This window comes from Melospiza melodia, chromosome Z, assembly GCF_035770615.1.
Source record: "Melospiza melodia melodia isolate bMelMel2 chromosome Z, bMelMel2.pri, whole genome shotgun sequence".
NCBI lineage: Eukaryota > Metazoa > Chordata > Aves > Passeriformes > Passerellidae > Melospiza > Melospiza melodia.
The window spans coordinates 29,432,317-29,445,751 of record NC_086226.1 but is presented as its reverse complement, the minus strand read 5'-3'; the positions used below and the strand labels follow the sequence as shown (position 1 = coordinate 29,445,751).

At 38.2% G+C, this 13,435-nt stretch overlaps 1 protein-coding gene across 1 annotated transcript; it reads left to right on the top strand.

Annotated features, from left to right (window-relative positions):
- Positions 1-2,792: 2,792 nt before the first annotated feature.
- Positions 2,793-13,374, top strand: CZH5orf34 (chromosome Z C5orf34 homolog). Its single transcript, XM_063181026.1, has 12 exons — positions 2,793-3,053; positions 3,328-3,417; positions 5,516-6,156; positions 6,757-6,852; positions 7,978-8,101; positions 8,971-9,062; positions 9,281-9,350; positions 9,648-9,818; positions 10,215-10,303; positions 11,038-11,130; positions 12,009-12,049; positions 12,786-13,374. Exons 1-12 carry the CDS (start codon positions 2,859-2,861, stop codon positions 12,974-12,976), a joined length of 1,893 nt encoding a protein of 630 aa, XP_063037096.1. The 5' UTR covers positions 2,793-2,858; the 3' UTR covers positions 12,977-13,374.
- The last annotated feature ends 61 nt before the right edge of the window (positions 13,375-13,435 follow it).

The window sequence follows — 13,435 nt, the reverse complement described above, 5'->3', positions numbered from 1 at the left end:
CTGGAAAAATAAAATGTATCAAAATGCAGTATGCTCAGAAAGACTGTATTAGCATTCCAAAGTCTTTAGACTAAAATTCAGAAACTAGAAATGTGAGAACTAGATGACTTTCAAATACATATTCTCTAAGTTGAGCACAATTTTCATACAAAACTTTTAATCTAAATACAGGTCAGACTTTCTGCTGGCTTTACAAGCAGATGTCTTGTGGAAATTATTTTTATTCAGAATTTATAATCCCAAGGAACAAGCATTCATATATGCTTTACAGTAAGGTAACAGTGACTCAAAGGGACATGCATTTTACATGTTTTAGTTTTGCATGATTTGTGGTGAGTCATCTTTTTCTGTCAGGTAGCTGTCAGCTCCAGATGTACTGTCAGCTTGTGGAAACAGTAATTTTATAAGTAGATAAGAAGCATGCCAAATCCTAGGGTAAAAAAATCAGGAACTGTATATATAGAGAACAGCTCAAGTCAAGTTTGCAATGCAAGGTTTTTCCTCCACTGAAAATATTAAAAATCATAAAGTGAGACTTTCATTCAAACTAGTGTAGAAGTTTATAGTCTGTACATATGAACTTTGTAGGTGCTTTCAGTCTTTACTGCAGCAGGGGAAAATTGGTTTTAACTCTGTCCTGCTGCATTAAAAAAACAGGATAATATTTTCATTAAACACTCAAGTATTTCCCACTTGTCTTAAATCTCAAAGAACTTCACTACAAGCTAGTGAATGTGAGAGAGCAAAAGAAAGCAGCAGGTTTCTCACTGTCAGGATCCCCTTTGCTGCTTGTCTGCCCGCTCCTAATCACCCTTTGTTCTGTGTATGATAGAGATAAGTCACAAGAGGTTTAAAGGTTATTTCACCTGAATTTTAGCATTTACAAATTTCAAATGCAATGTGTAAAAGTGTTTCTCATCTACAGGTTTCTGAACAATGCCTTGCAAATGTACAACTTTTTAAAAATACGTGTTTTCTTAATGGCATAATGGTAAATCAGTGAAGGCACAGAAGCATGGAAAGCAAAATTTGTGGGAGATGTGAAGCAAGATTCTTTAGCACTGGTTCTGAAAAGAAACAGGCTTCACATTCAGATTTGAGCATGAGACCCAGGCTTTGCAGATCAGTAAAAGTGTGCACACTATTTCCCACTCCTGACAAATTATTATGATTTAGCAAAAATGTTTAGTATTTGAAAATCACACTTCGTTTGAAGGAATTTCAAAATGGGCTGCAAGAATTGCTGCTTTGCATGTGCTTTGCTGTTGCGTGATTTTCATATCCAGAAATGCAGCTTGTTCTCAGTATTTCCTTTTAAAATCTGCAACGAAGTTCTTGCTAGTAGCCTTTGTCTTTCTTTTTTTTTAACAGATGACAGCACTGGGTTTTAACTGTTGGGTTTGAGAATAATTGTACCATTAGAGAGAAGCAAGACTGGCCCAACCACATGTGGTATCACAAACTGCACATAGCTAGGTTGTTTTCTTTTTTCAGTAGAATAATCTGTTGTGGCACTGAATGTTAGTGACACTCGGTCTGGTTTGTACTAGTAATCTTTATTTTCACCTGGACATTATTTCCTTATCACATTCTGCTTTTCCTTCCTACTGCACACAACTCATTGAATTACTGACAGCTGAAGTTTCCAACTTCTCTCTGACTGAATTATAGTTCTAATCATCCAGTTATCCAAATCATCTAGTTGATACCAGACCAGAAAATGGCATTCCAGCCAAAACTCAGGGAAGATACCATACTGTACCCTGAACTGCTAATTTGCCACCTCTACTTCAGCCTGTGTCACCTACTTCCACAGTTCCTATGCTGAGGGTTCCAACCAGGGCAGTGAAATTGTGAGCAAAATGCAATGCATCATCCATAAATAATAATATTCATAACTCATTCATAATCCCAATATATACTTTGAAACTTGCTTCTGACAACTACTGAACAGAATAATACTCATTAAAAAGGGGTATTCTGAATAGAATCAGGGTATTTTGATGCATGGCTGTGTCAGCAGCCACTTGACAGGGTGTTGATCTGCTCTCTGCTGAGACAACAGCTGTCGAGAATGGAAAATTGTACTGAATGCAGTCAGTCGACCTGAGGAACCTGTACTTCCCGAAGCATGTTAGGGAGCTAAGAGAGACCATATGGACTAGTGGGGATATTCAACTCCATTTGCTTAGGGCTGGGAGTGGGAGTTGATAATAATTGCCACTCAGCTGTGAACTGTCAAGCAACTTTAAACAGCTTTGATTAAACTGTAGGTATGGGTGGAGGGTGTGTATAATAATAAAAAAAGGCAACTGTCATCATGTTAAAATTGCCCTTTGGCATCTTGGCCTTTCTGTTCAGATAGGGCTTCTACCGCCCAGTTCTAGGTACAGAGCTGTGTGTTGGCTCACCGCGCCATTTTCAGCAAATAAAAAATTATTTTAAAATTTATTAAGAAAAAAAAATTTACAAGGACACCGTGAGCAGTTCCCTCAAGCTTATTTTACAGATGTGTGTACTGAATGCGCTCATCTTGCCTGAGGGATCAGGAAGGCGCGCTTACCTCACCGGCGGAGTGAGCTGGGGAGAAGCTCGGTAAGAGATCAGGTCGGCAGCACATCGGGAGAAGCTCGGGGGTGTTTGGCTGGAGCTCGGCGGGAGTTGGGGCGGAGCTCCGGCGGGAGTTGAGGCGGAGTTCGACGGGAGCTCGGGGGCGGAGCTCTGGTGGAAGTTCAGGCGGAGCTCGTGGGGGAGTTGGGGCGGTCTCCCCGCCCCGCTGTTTCCGCCGTGCGGCGGCGCGGCCGCTTCGGCCTCCTCGGTCCGGGCGCCGCCCGCGGTTCTGGCTCTGCCTCCGAGCGATGGAGGCGGAAAGGCTGATGGTGCTATTCGGGGACGACTCGGTGGAGGTGCACTACGCGGGGGGGTCCCGCTTGCTGCTGTCTCCTTGCGGCTCCGAGTATCTGTACGAAGCGGCGCTCCCCGCGGCCGCCCACTCGCTCCAGCCGGCGGAGACCACCCGCCAGCGGGTCGCCTTTGTCGTCAGTGCCTACCGGGTATGCGGTGGGCGGTGCTTTTGGGGACGGGAGCGCTGTCCCTCGTCCCTGCGCCGTCCCGGGGAGCATCCCTTGGGCAGTGCCGCATTTGCCTCCCTGCTCGGGAACGGGCCGGCCCGGGGATCACGGCCCCAACAGGAGTTCATGTTTCTCTCTGTAAAAAACGGATCGGGTTTCATAGCCTCGCCTCCACAAAAAGTGTGAGATCAGCACAAAATGTTATCACTGCATGTAAAAATCGTAATAGGGTTTGTTTTTCTCTGCACTTAAACAGGAACAACTTCTACGAGCGCTAGATTTCCGGAACGCGTTTTCTTCTCGCCCGTACTTGCCTTCACGTCTTATACCTCCAGAAAGAAAAAAGGTGGTATTGCACATTAGGCGAGTAATGCTTTCATAAAAAAACTTATTCAGCGGATTTAATATAATTTCACATGCCTGTGTGTGAGTACAGGCCGTGAAGATCTATCGAATGCAGTTTGGCTAATGGAGTTGTCATCTTTCTTAAATTACTGCCGTTTTAAATTACAGTTTTAACTGTTACTTAGACGTCTGTTAAAGCATTTTCTTTGTAGAAAAAAATACTAAAACTTGGTTTATTCCTAGCAAGTGTAAAACTTAGGAATTTTTTGTGTTATGTTTTTTTGGCAGTAGAAACTTTTCAGGGAGGTCACACTGCAACAGGATGGTATTTTCTAAGGCTGTCAGATCTCCCCATTGGAGTACCCTTGTGAAAATGCTGCTGGGGTCTGTGGGAGGAATGGAACAATGTCCAGGTCAGACTGAACATCCATGCAGAGAACAATTTAGCATTTCTGGAAGCTTTGCTCCAGATCAGTATATCTCTGGGTTCCCACTCAATATGAATGTCTGAACAGCATGGTGGGAATCTTAAGACAACTGATTAATCAGGCAAGTTTTAAAACTTTTAGACTGACCCTTCAGTAGTAACACCCTTCATGCTAATGTTTAGCTGCCTAAAGCACTATCACTCAGTGTCACTATGTACTTAATTAAAAGACAGGAGTCCTTACCAGTCATGCAGTCAGTGCAAAGAGCTGATGCTCTGCTCTTAGCACTGAGGAGTAAGTTCCACCTTCTCTCAGGCCTTGAACGATCTAACTCCTTTGGAGATTGGCTGGGTTTCTAGACTGTTTTTAACTTACAGCATCCCTTTTGACTGCTTGCTTCAGGATGCTGAAGGATAACTTTCCTAGGCCACAGCAAGCACTTGACCATATTGGTTGCCTTCTCCCTCACACCCCTTTTCTGTTGCTTTGGTTTCTTGCCCCTCACTTTGAGAAAAACTCCTGCTTTTCATAAAGCCAAAATACTCTTTTTAGAACTCCTGAGGTTGCCCTTGTCCAGCAATTTACTGTCACTTTATTGTTGTGTGGCCTGTTATCAAACAGTGCCCGTGTTTTCAAGGCCCTTGCTGTTTCCCACACTCCAGTGGTCCACCATAATAAAGTAAGAGTTACTAAGCTTCAGCTGCCATAACAAATTGTTAACGAGCCTGACAGGGCAGCCCAGGGCCTAGCAGAGTTAACCTAAGGCCTGAGGCCTGTTACTACCATGGGCACCCTACCTTCATGGGCACAAAAACACTTAGACTCTGTTACTTGCCTTATGCTTGAGTTCAGAACAACCCGTTCCTGTGGTGTGCTTAGGCTCTCATTTGGCCACTCCAGCCACCCACTTGTCTAGACAGCTCCCTGAGGGAGGTCTCGTCAGTGGTCTGGCCAGTTCAGAACTGCACCTAATGCAGGTTAGCTGTGAATATGTATTCAGTGGTACGTTCAGTTTGCTCTTGTTCCATTCCTAGAACTTTCAAACATTTCATACTGATTAAATTGCTGGTGAGCATTGAGTGTGTTTTCATGGGACTGAGAATTACAACACGAAGATTCTGGTTGGTGGCAGTGAGCTCAAAGCCCATCCTCCTATATGGAAATATATATAACTATATATAGTTAGGATTGCCTTTGCTCATTGAGATAACATTAGGTTTATCTCAACTGAAGTTTTATCTGCAGCCTTATTGTCTGGCATTGGTTATTTTTTAGTGTCCTTTTGCAATTCTTTATCAAATTTACTGATAATTGCTCTGAACAAGATAATTTGGCCATTCTGTCCCTTGTTTCTGAAGAGGCTGATGGAAGCACAAACATGTACAATTGTGCCTGATCAGTTGCCCATGTACCTTACTAATTTATGGCTGGATTAAATTAAAACATTATTGCTTGATAGAACTCTGTTAGTACAGGAGGAAGCAGATATGAAGATTAGATGTTTTGCTTCCTCTGAGCTCATACACACAGATAAATACAGAGCAACATTTCTTGCCATTCATCACCTTGCAGAAGGACTGAATTAATTTAAATGTAAATGCTTCATTGAATTTCTGGGAGGCATGTAATTTTTGTCTTGCTGCAATATTTCAATCCTTTTTCTTGTATTAGATTCTTCTCAGTGATATCTCAGAAATTAAATGGCCTCACCCTGCAACAGCTGATCTGACAAGATGTTTAGACAATGGCAGTGTGAAGATCTCATCTGTAGATGGCTATGCTCACCTTTACTTGTCAGAATTGCAGCAAGAATTTACAGTGGAGTTCTTATGCAAAGTCAGCCAGTCATCTGCAGCATCCTCATGCTCCTCTGGAAAGAACAGCAACTATCAAAGTGGAGATCACTGTGGAAAACCAAGTAAAAATTCTGCAGAAGTCTCATCAAAACAAAGAAGAATAGAGAATAGGGATAAATGTAGTTGTGCTGAAGGTAGGCATAGGGAACCAGCCAAACCAAAGGACCAAAAAGATGGAGATGGAGTGCCTTTGTTCCACACAAGTTGTTCTTCTGAATACACATGGGTTACACAGCGTTGGACTGTTTCCTTGTGCCCGGAAGAATGGAAATACCCTTTGTCCTTGGCACTAAAATGCTGTAAATTACATACTGTGGAAAATGTTATAAAGACATATGAGACAAACAGCTGTACAGTTGTTGAAGGTGATGTTTTAGCAGACTTTGAAACATATGAAACAGTTTCTTGTTTACCTACAGCTTTGCCACTCAGCTGCAGAGCCCCACATCTACACAGGTAATTTAAACTCTTTACTTTGTCATTGTTATCATATGCTTTTCAATTCTGCATTTTGGATCTTCAACTTCTAGCAAAATAATTGAATACTAGCTATAAAAAATGTTTAAAATTACTATCAGTTGTGGGTCTTTTAGAAACTTCTTGAAACTTGACTTTGTAAAACCAACATTCTGTAACCTACTTTAATGAAGCTATAGTGATTAGTTCAGATTTTAAAAAATACATTTTCTGACATGCTTTATGAATATGTAAATGAAAAAAGAACACAGGTGTTGTGTTGGAGTGGGTTGCTTTCTCCTTTTGTTTGGAAAAGAGTATCTCTGAAGTGGTCCAGTGGCATATGTTGTCTCTCAGCATCACTAAAAATAATTTAAAAAATCATTTGTGTGATTGAGAAGTTTAATTTGGTAAATAAAGTGGATCACTAAGGAATTGGAGGTCTGTGAAAATATGTGTCAATTTATCATTTGAATAAGTGTGCACACTTCAGTTCTAGTTACAGAAGTGATTACCAGCAAACACACACACACACACACACACAAAAGAACAACCAATATATGGACTTAGTGAGGCTGTCATTCTATTTTACACACACAGGTGGGCATTCTGTGACTTCTTTCAGAATGAAGATACAGACGAGTATTCATTCCATCAGCTAATTCAAGTTGTGTGGTGCCAGGGTGTTTTCTACAGGTATGTAAGAGGTCATCTGTTATCTGGAAGACTTTATTTGTATGGAAATTAAGCTCTAAGATGAAATGTCTTACTTTGTCCCTTTCTTGCTCTTTGAGAAATGGAACACAGTCTTCATGTCAAAGTCTGTTTCTGCTTTTTTTTCACTGGACTTCTAGCACGGTATATTATCAGGCCTGAATCTGAAGTCATGTTTAAGTGATCTGATAATCTGATTTCTTAAAGGTTTACTGGACAGCTGGAGTTACCACAGATTTCACTTAAAATAATGGTACTTGGTTTCTTTGCAAATTAGTTCTCTCCTCTTGCTGCTGAAGACTTCACAGCTTAGAAGTGTTTATCTTTTTGACCTACATAATTCACATGTTCAGCTGTGGATTGTCCTGGCAAGTCACCTTGTCCATATGGTTAAGGAAAAAAAAAAAAAAAAACCACAGAACCCCCCCCCCCAAAAAAAAACAAACAAACAAACAAACAACAACAAAAAAAAACTAAAAAACCAACCAAACAAACAAACAAACAAAAAACCCCCAGGACTTTGAAATTGCTATAACTGCTATTAGCACCTAAAAGTCTTTGATAAAAGCATCACTGGTGTTTAGCCCTTTAATCTTTCTGCTGAGTGTTCTTAATTTTTCCTCAGTATAATTCCTAAATTTTTATCTCAACTAAACAAAATGTTTAGCCACACTTCAGAGTTTTTTCAGTGCTTTTTTCCTCAATTAAGACCTTTCGATTGTTCAGGAGTTGTTCAGTCCGGCATTTTCCTGTGTACACTAGATGTGGCTGGTCTACTAAGAAGGTTGGATTTTTCTTTACAGGATCACTATGTTTTGTGGAATGAGCAGCTCTTGAAGGTGTTTACCTTGATGCAAAAAAAGCTTTCTTTAGCTTACTAAAATCCCACCCCCATGCATATGTCAAAGAGCCTAGTAATATTAATATTCTCTGTTAAAAGACATTGTCAGTACATTCTACTGTTTGTGAAACAGTAGAAATTTTTAACATCTGAGTTGCTGAAAATGTGTCTCTGCTTATTGTTTTCTTCAGGTTTAATAACCTGTTTTGCTAGTCTAGTGACACAGCATTTTAAATACTTGCTAAAAATCTTATTATTTTTCTTAGATTTATCCATGGTAGGACAAACATCACAGAAATTTATCCTGGTGATGACTCATATTTCAAGTCAGAGGGAGAATTTTTGGGAAAATACTTTGTACGTTATGCAATCCAAAAAGGAACAAAAAAGGTACGAAACTATCTAAAAACTAGAACTACTTAAAAGGATGTTCCAAATTCCTTCAAATTAGCTGGTTCCTTAAGACATTTGTCTATGCAGTGTGTAGTGAAGTCCCTACGCTGGTAATTACTACAATGCTTTAATCAAGCTATCAGTCATACAAAAATATGAGATTGTTCCTTCTGTTTCAGAAGGTATTTTTGTAAATTTTACACAATAAGAAAATTTTTCCTCATTGTAACATTTATTTTATCAAACTCAAGAGTAAGATTCTACAACAACCATTTTCCATGAATTTAGAAGTTTAGTCTTGAAGCTGATGTATTGATTAGAGTTTAATCTCTTTGTACTTTTTCAACCTATGACAACTTGGAAGTGTTTCCTACTGTATGAAGACAGAACCTAGAAGATGTAGGTTTTGTTCTGGCTTTGCTGCAGACCAGCTGTTCAATGCTGGAAAAGGATTTTGCCTCTGTGCCTGTCTGTTAAGTTCCCCCAGAGGAGAGGTGCTCTCAAGTGCTAATTCAACACCTTGGTTTTTTAAAGCAGAATTAAGGATCAGATTTGTACTCTTGGAATGCAGTCTTTAACTTGTAGTCAAACATTGCCACTCAGTAATGACCTGTAGTCTACAGTCTGATGAGAGAAGTTCCTGGTTCTTACTGAGTGTAAAGAAATGGAATATTTTAATATTTTTTCACACAGGTGTAGGCATAAGGATACAATTTTCAATCAGATATTTGTCTATGCTCTGTGGCAGATTCAAATGTGATTATAGTTGGCTTCTGGGAGGTTAGAAATTTCATAACTTGCTCTTAATTCTGTTTTTATGCTACGGTACTTGTAACTAACTTATCTTCTTTCTGCTCTTTACTCAGATGGAAGAAAAGATGTATTCAGTGAGCAGCCTACCTCCAGATGTGCCAGGACATCCGTACTCAATATCCTCCATTATTACTCAGGCAACCAAGTAACTTTACCTTTGTTATATTAATTCTGCTGACTTAGAAAGGACAGGAGTTAAAATCACACAAAATGCTTCTTATTACTTTAAGTATAAAAATTAAAGGAAGTTATCTTAGCACTGAGGGTGTGTCTAAACTTACAGAACAAAATTTTCAAGTGCTTAGAAGACATAGTAGGAATTAAATGCTTAATACCTTGTCTGATTTTTTTTTCTCTCCTCAGAATTCTTCAGTATTGCTGCAAAACAAAACTGTCATTAAGTCATAATTATTATCTCTGCTGCTGGAAAGTGGTATGTAGCTGAAAGTGTATAAATCTTGCAGTGTTATAAGCATGATTATACATACTGTAGGAAATAGGACACAATCTAGAGTGAAGAATGGTGAGTGTATCCTCACAGATAGGAAGGCAGATATTTGGGAACCAAAAGCGTGGATTTAAAAGTTACATTTAAGAAGCAATTGCATGATGAAGAGAGCTGGTTGTGATCTGGAAAAACAAGTGAATAAAATATCTGGAACAGATACAGACAGTTGTAATGATGTAAATAGCCTTTCTTCAAGTTTTTAATGTATTTGTTTGGTTCTAGGTATCTGAGGCTGATGGACGAGAAATGTTGCCGGTTTTGCTTCATGAAAAGGTTATTCCCAGCACAGGAAGACTGGTTGTATACTCAGATCATAAAGTCTATGCTGTTTTTGGGGATAGGATGATCCTGACTATGGTTTGGGATTTCAGCTCTTCCTGTAGTGAGATCCAGGTAACATGTGACTTAGAGGAAGGACTATCCATGAAAAAGTGTTGCTAGGAAATTAATGAGAATACCAACCAAAAGTTCTGATGCCAATAAAATACAAAAACAAAAAAGACTTTGAGAATTCTACAGGTTTGGAGACATTTTTACACACTTCTAGAAGTAATTTATTCTTGAATAGCACAAAGGAAGAGCTGGGGCTGTGCCAGGTGTTTTTCCCCTGCATTTGTAATAGCAGACTTTAGGAGATTCTGTCTGTAGCAAACCACAGACTTGCAAGTTTTTCAAGTGGATTGTTCATATATATTTCATTCTTGAATTGGCATATTATACTTGCTTGGTTTTTTCTTTGGACTGCAGCAGAAAATTAATATTTGAGTTTGCTTTTTATTTTCTTCTAAGATAAATGAAGATGTAGGCTGGTGTAAGTTAACTACTCCTGATGGGCTACAGCAGCTAATACAAATAAGTCATCCTGGAGTCTATGAAAGGTAATTTAAATTAGTTGTTCAATTTAAACAATTTAAATATAAAATTTTTTCTTTATAAATCCTCTTAGATGAAGAAACACTATTTTCTGATGATAAACTGGTAGGTGTGGACTAAACATGTAGTGATAAAAGCTCCATCTTGTTTCTGGCAAAGATTCAAGACCTGTGTGACTCAGGGCCACTGCATGCTGTGATTCCATTATAACTGTTATGGCAGTGTCTTTCTAGAAAAATAACTAGAGCTGCAACTTGGCATTTACTACAGTGGATTAAAAAAATCAAAAAAACCCAAAAGCATGTGTCCTATATAGAGCTGATACACAGAACTGAACAGCACTTTATGTAATTTTTGCTTTATTACAGATATTGACCTCTGCCTACAGACTGTTTTCTAATCTGCTTACTGTAATTACAGCCTCATTATTGGAATCATCAGAAGTTTTCTGTGCTGCATTTTAGCATAGAGATATTCACAAACAAAAATTAACATTTGTACACTGTTCATTGCAAAACATACAGCTTTGTTATAATTTACTATAACTGTATAGATCTAAATATGAAAAAGATTCTAGAGAAAAAATGGCAAGGCAAGCTAGGAGAAAAATACAGATTTCGAATCATAGATTTTTCTTTCAGATACAAGTGTATTCCTTAGTGCCTTCAATTTTTCTCTCAAAAATGGAGTTTATTTCTTAAATAAATAACTACTTTTTTGAATTTTCATATTAACACAGGTACATCAGAACAGCAATAGAATGGTGCAGAAGTTTGAATGAAAGGAAGGAGATTGCTGAATATCCTGTACACTCCGCAACTGAAGAAAATTGGTATTCATCTTTATCCCAAATAATTGACTATAAATAATGTTGAAAACAAAGCTCAAAAATATTATAATCTGAATTTTATATCTTGCATTTCCTAATGGGCAAAATTTAAAATTTTATTTTAAAGTCCATTTATTTTGTATATGGTTTGATATTTTTCATTCAGTGTTTAAAATGTTCAGTGAGTTTCAGGTTAAAGTTGTTTCATTGTGCTTTGCCTGTCTTAAAAATCAGAATTATGGTAACTTTGTCAAAGGACAGTTAATGTTACAAAGATGGTGTCTTGTACTGTAAAGATATCAGATCAAGAAGGATGTTTTTTAACAGAACATCAAGCATCTAAAGCAGTACTTTGAACTGCCTAATGACAGTTGTATCTCTTGCTGATGTATTTGTCCTTTCTAATACATGCTGCTGACCAAAAATCTATTGACATCATCTCTAAACATATTGGGATATTAAAAATGTGCTAATTGAAATCAATTGCAGTTGCACTTGCTACTTACTGACCAAAAATCTACTGACATCATCTGCAAACATTAGGATATTAAAAATGTGCTAATTGAAATCAATTGCAATTGCACTTGTTACTTAAATTATAGCAGATTCAGCTTATGAATTTTATAGCATCAGCTATGTTATCTTTATAGCTGCTGAAATGAAAATGCTATCTCTATTTATACATACTTACAGCAAAGAGACTATTCTTAGAGCAGAGACCAAATTTTTGGAAACCAAATGATTTACAAATGTCAGCCATTGAACTATGGTATCAAAGACAGATTTTGCTAATCTAATTCTCAGTATTGCTGGAAACTGTCAAAAAATAAAATCTGAAGTAGAAAATACCCTTGAGAAATAACCTTTCTTTTTTTGGACAGGTCTGCTGATGCTGAGCTTGAAAAAATACAGAGATTTAATTGTATCCTTTTAAAAGCTGTAAAGACCTTTTTCACTTTTATATTCTGCATGTTCAAATCTGCACTTTAGATCATCAAAGGCTCTCTATCCTGATCTTACCTTCTTTTACTGTATCACTTTAAAAACCTAATTTTCTTACTTATCTTTATTTTTTATCACTTATTTTGTGGTAAAGATTAAAAAAATTTAAAACAGTGTTGAAGTACAAAACAAAAATGAAAAGTTGCCAGAAAACAAAACTCTTCAATGTGTATTGCATCAGTTTTGCTAAGAGTCATCTGCTGATCTGTTCTTGAAAGAGGAACAACACGGTTGGCTTTGGGCTTGTATTTGCAGTACAGTATCTTTCTGTTTATCAGCTACCTTACTATTGTTCTATTGTCTTCAGCCAGCTGGAAATGTGCACTGTGCTGAATCTGCTTAAAGCCACTCTAAAACTGTCTTTAAGCCAGTGTTCAATTCCATTAGTATGAAAAGTGCATGCTCTTAAACTGAACTGTAACACCCTTTTTCTTTTCAAAGTAACTTTTGGATAAATTGAAGTCTAAAAGACATTTTTCTATAAATGTTGTAGACTGTTTTAAGTAATACAGTCTTTTTCTCTTTTTACCTGTATGTAATTACCATGCTACAAAATGTGAGACTTTGCAAGGCAGAATGATGAATACAAATGCAGAGTCTAATTTTTATCTTTAGGAGGAAGAGTCTGAATTTTTTTCTTAACAAAGTAACACTAGTTTTATTAGACAATAGCAACATTCTGAAAAGGTCATCTGCCACAAAATCCAATCCATCTAGTATCACTGTCAGACAAAAAGAAAACGGGCGTGAGACAGAACTCAATGAAGATTGCGTCTTGGAAGCTTTGGAAAAAACTTCTAAAGTCATTCAGGATATTGAATCGCTGCTTGCTGCTTCTGGGAGGTGAGGCCCTGTGTTCCCTGTCCTGACAGGAGCTGTCCCAGCTGTGTCTGAGGAGGCTCTGCAGGGAGACAGGAATGAAGGCTGAGGCCAGAGGGACAGGCTGCCGCTGTATTCCCGGCGAAATGTGTCAGGTGCCAGTGTAATATCATAATAACGCCAGTGCTGTATTTGGGATAGGCAGAGAAAACAGTTGCGATAATGGAGCGCTGCTGTATAAATAGATCAGCCCTGACCTGACAGTGCTGCTTTTAATGTTTGAATATATGTTCGAATCAACTTGATTGATGGATTGCTGCTGGAATGACCAGGGTGGACATGGCAAGTTTCCACTGTAAAAACGTGCTTTTGTTCAGATGCTCACACCAAGAAGTCTTAATACTGAATAAAATGTTTCCCAAATGCTTTCTACAGTGCTCTCTATGAGTAAATAAGTACTAATTTGAGGACAGAAGACGCTACTCTG

What these genes read in the sequence shown, in the direction of transcription:
- CZH5orf34 (XM_063181026.1), top strand. Translation starts at nt 2,859, where the DNA reads ATGGAGGCGGAAAGGCTGATGGTGCTATTCGGGGACGACTCGGTGGAG. An exon ending in TTGTCGTCAGTGCCTACCGG is followed by an intron (nt 3,054 to 3,327) that starts GTATGCGGTGGG and finishes GCACTTAAACAG; the next exon opens with GAACAACTTCTACGAGCGCT. An exon ending in TGCCAGGGTGTTTTCTACAG is followed by an intron (nt 6,853 to 7,977) that starts GTATGTAAGAGG and finishes TATTTTTCTTAG; the next exon opens with ATTTATCCATGGTAGGACAA.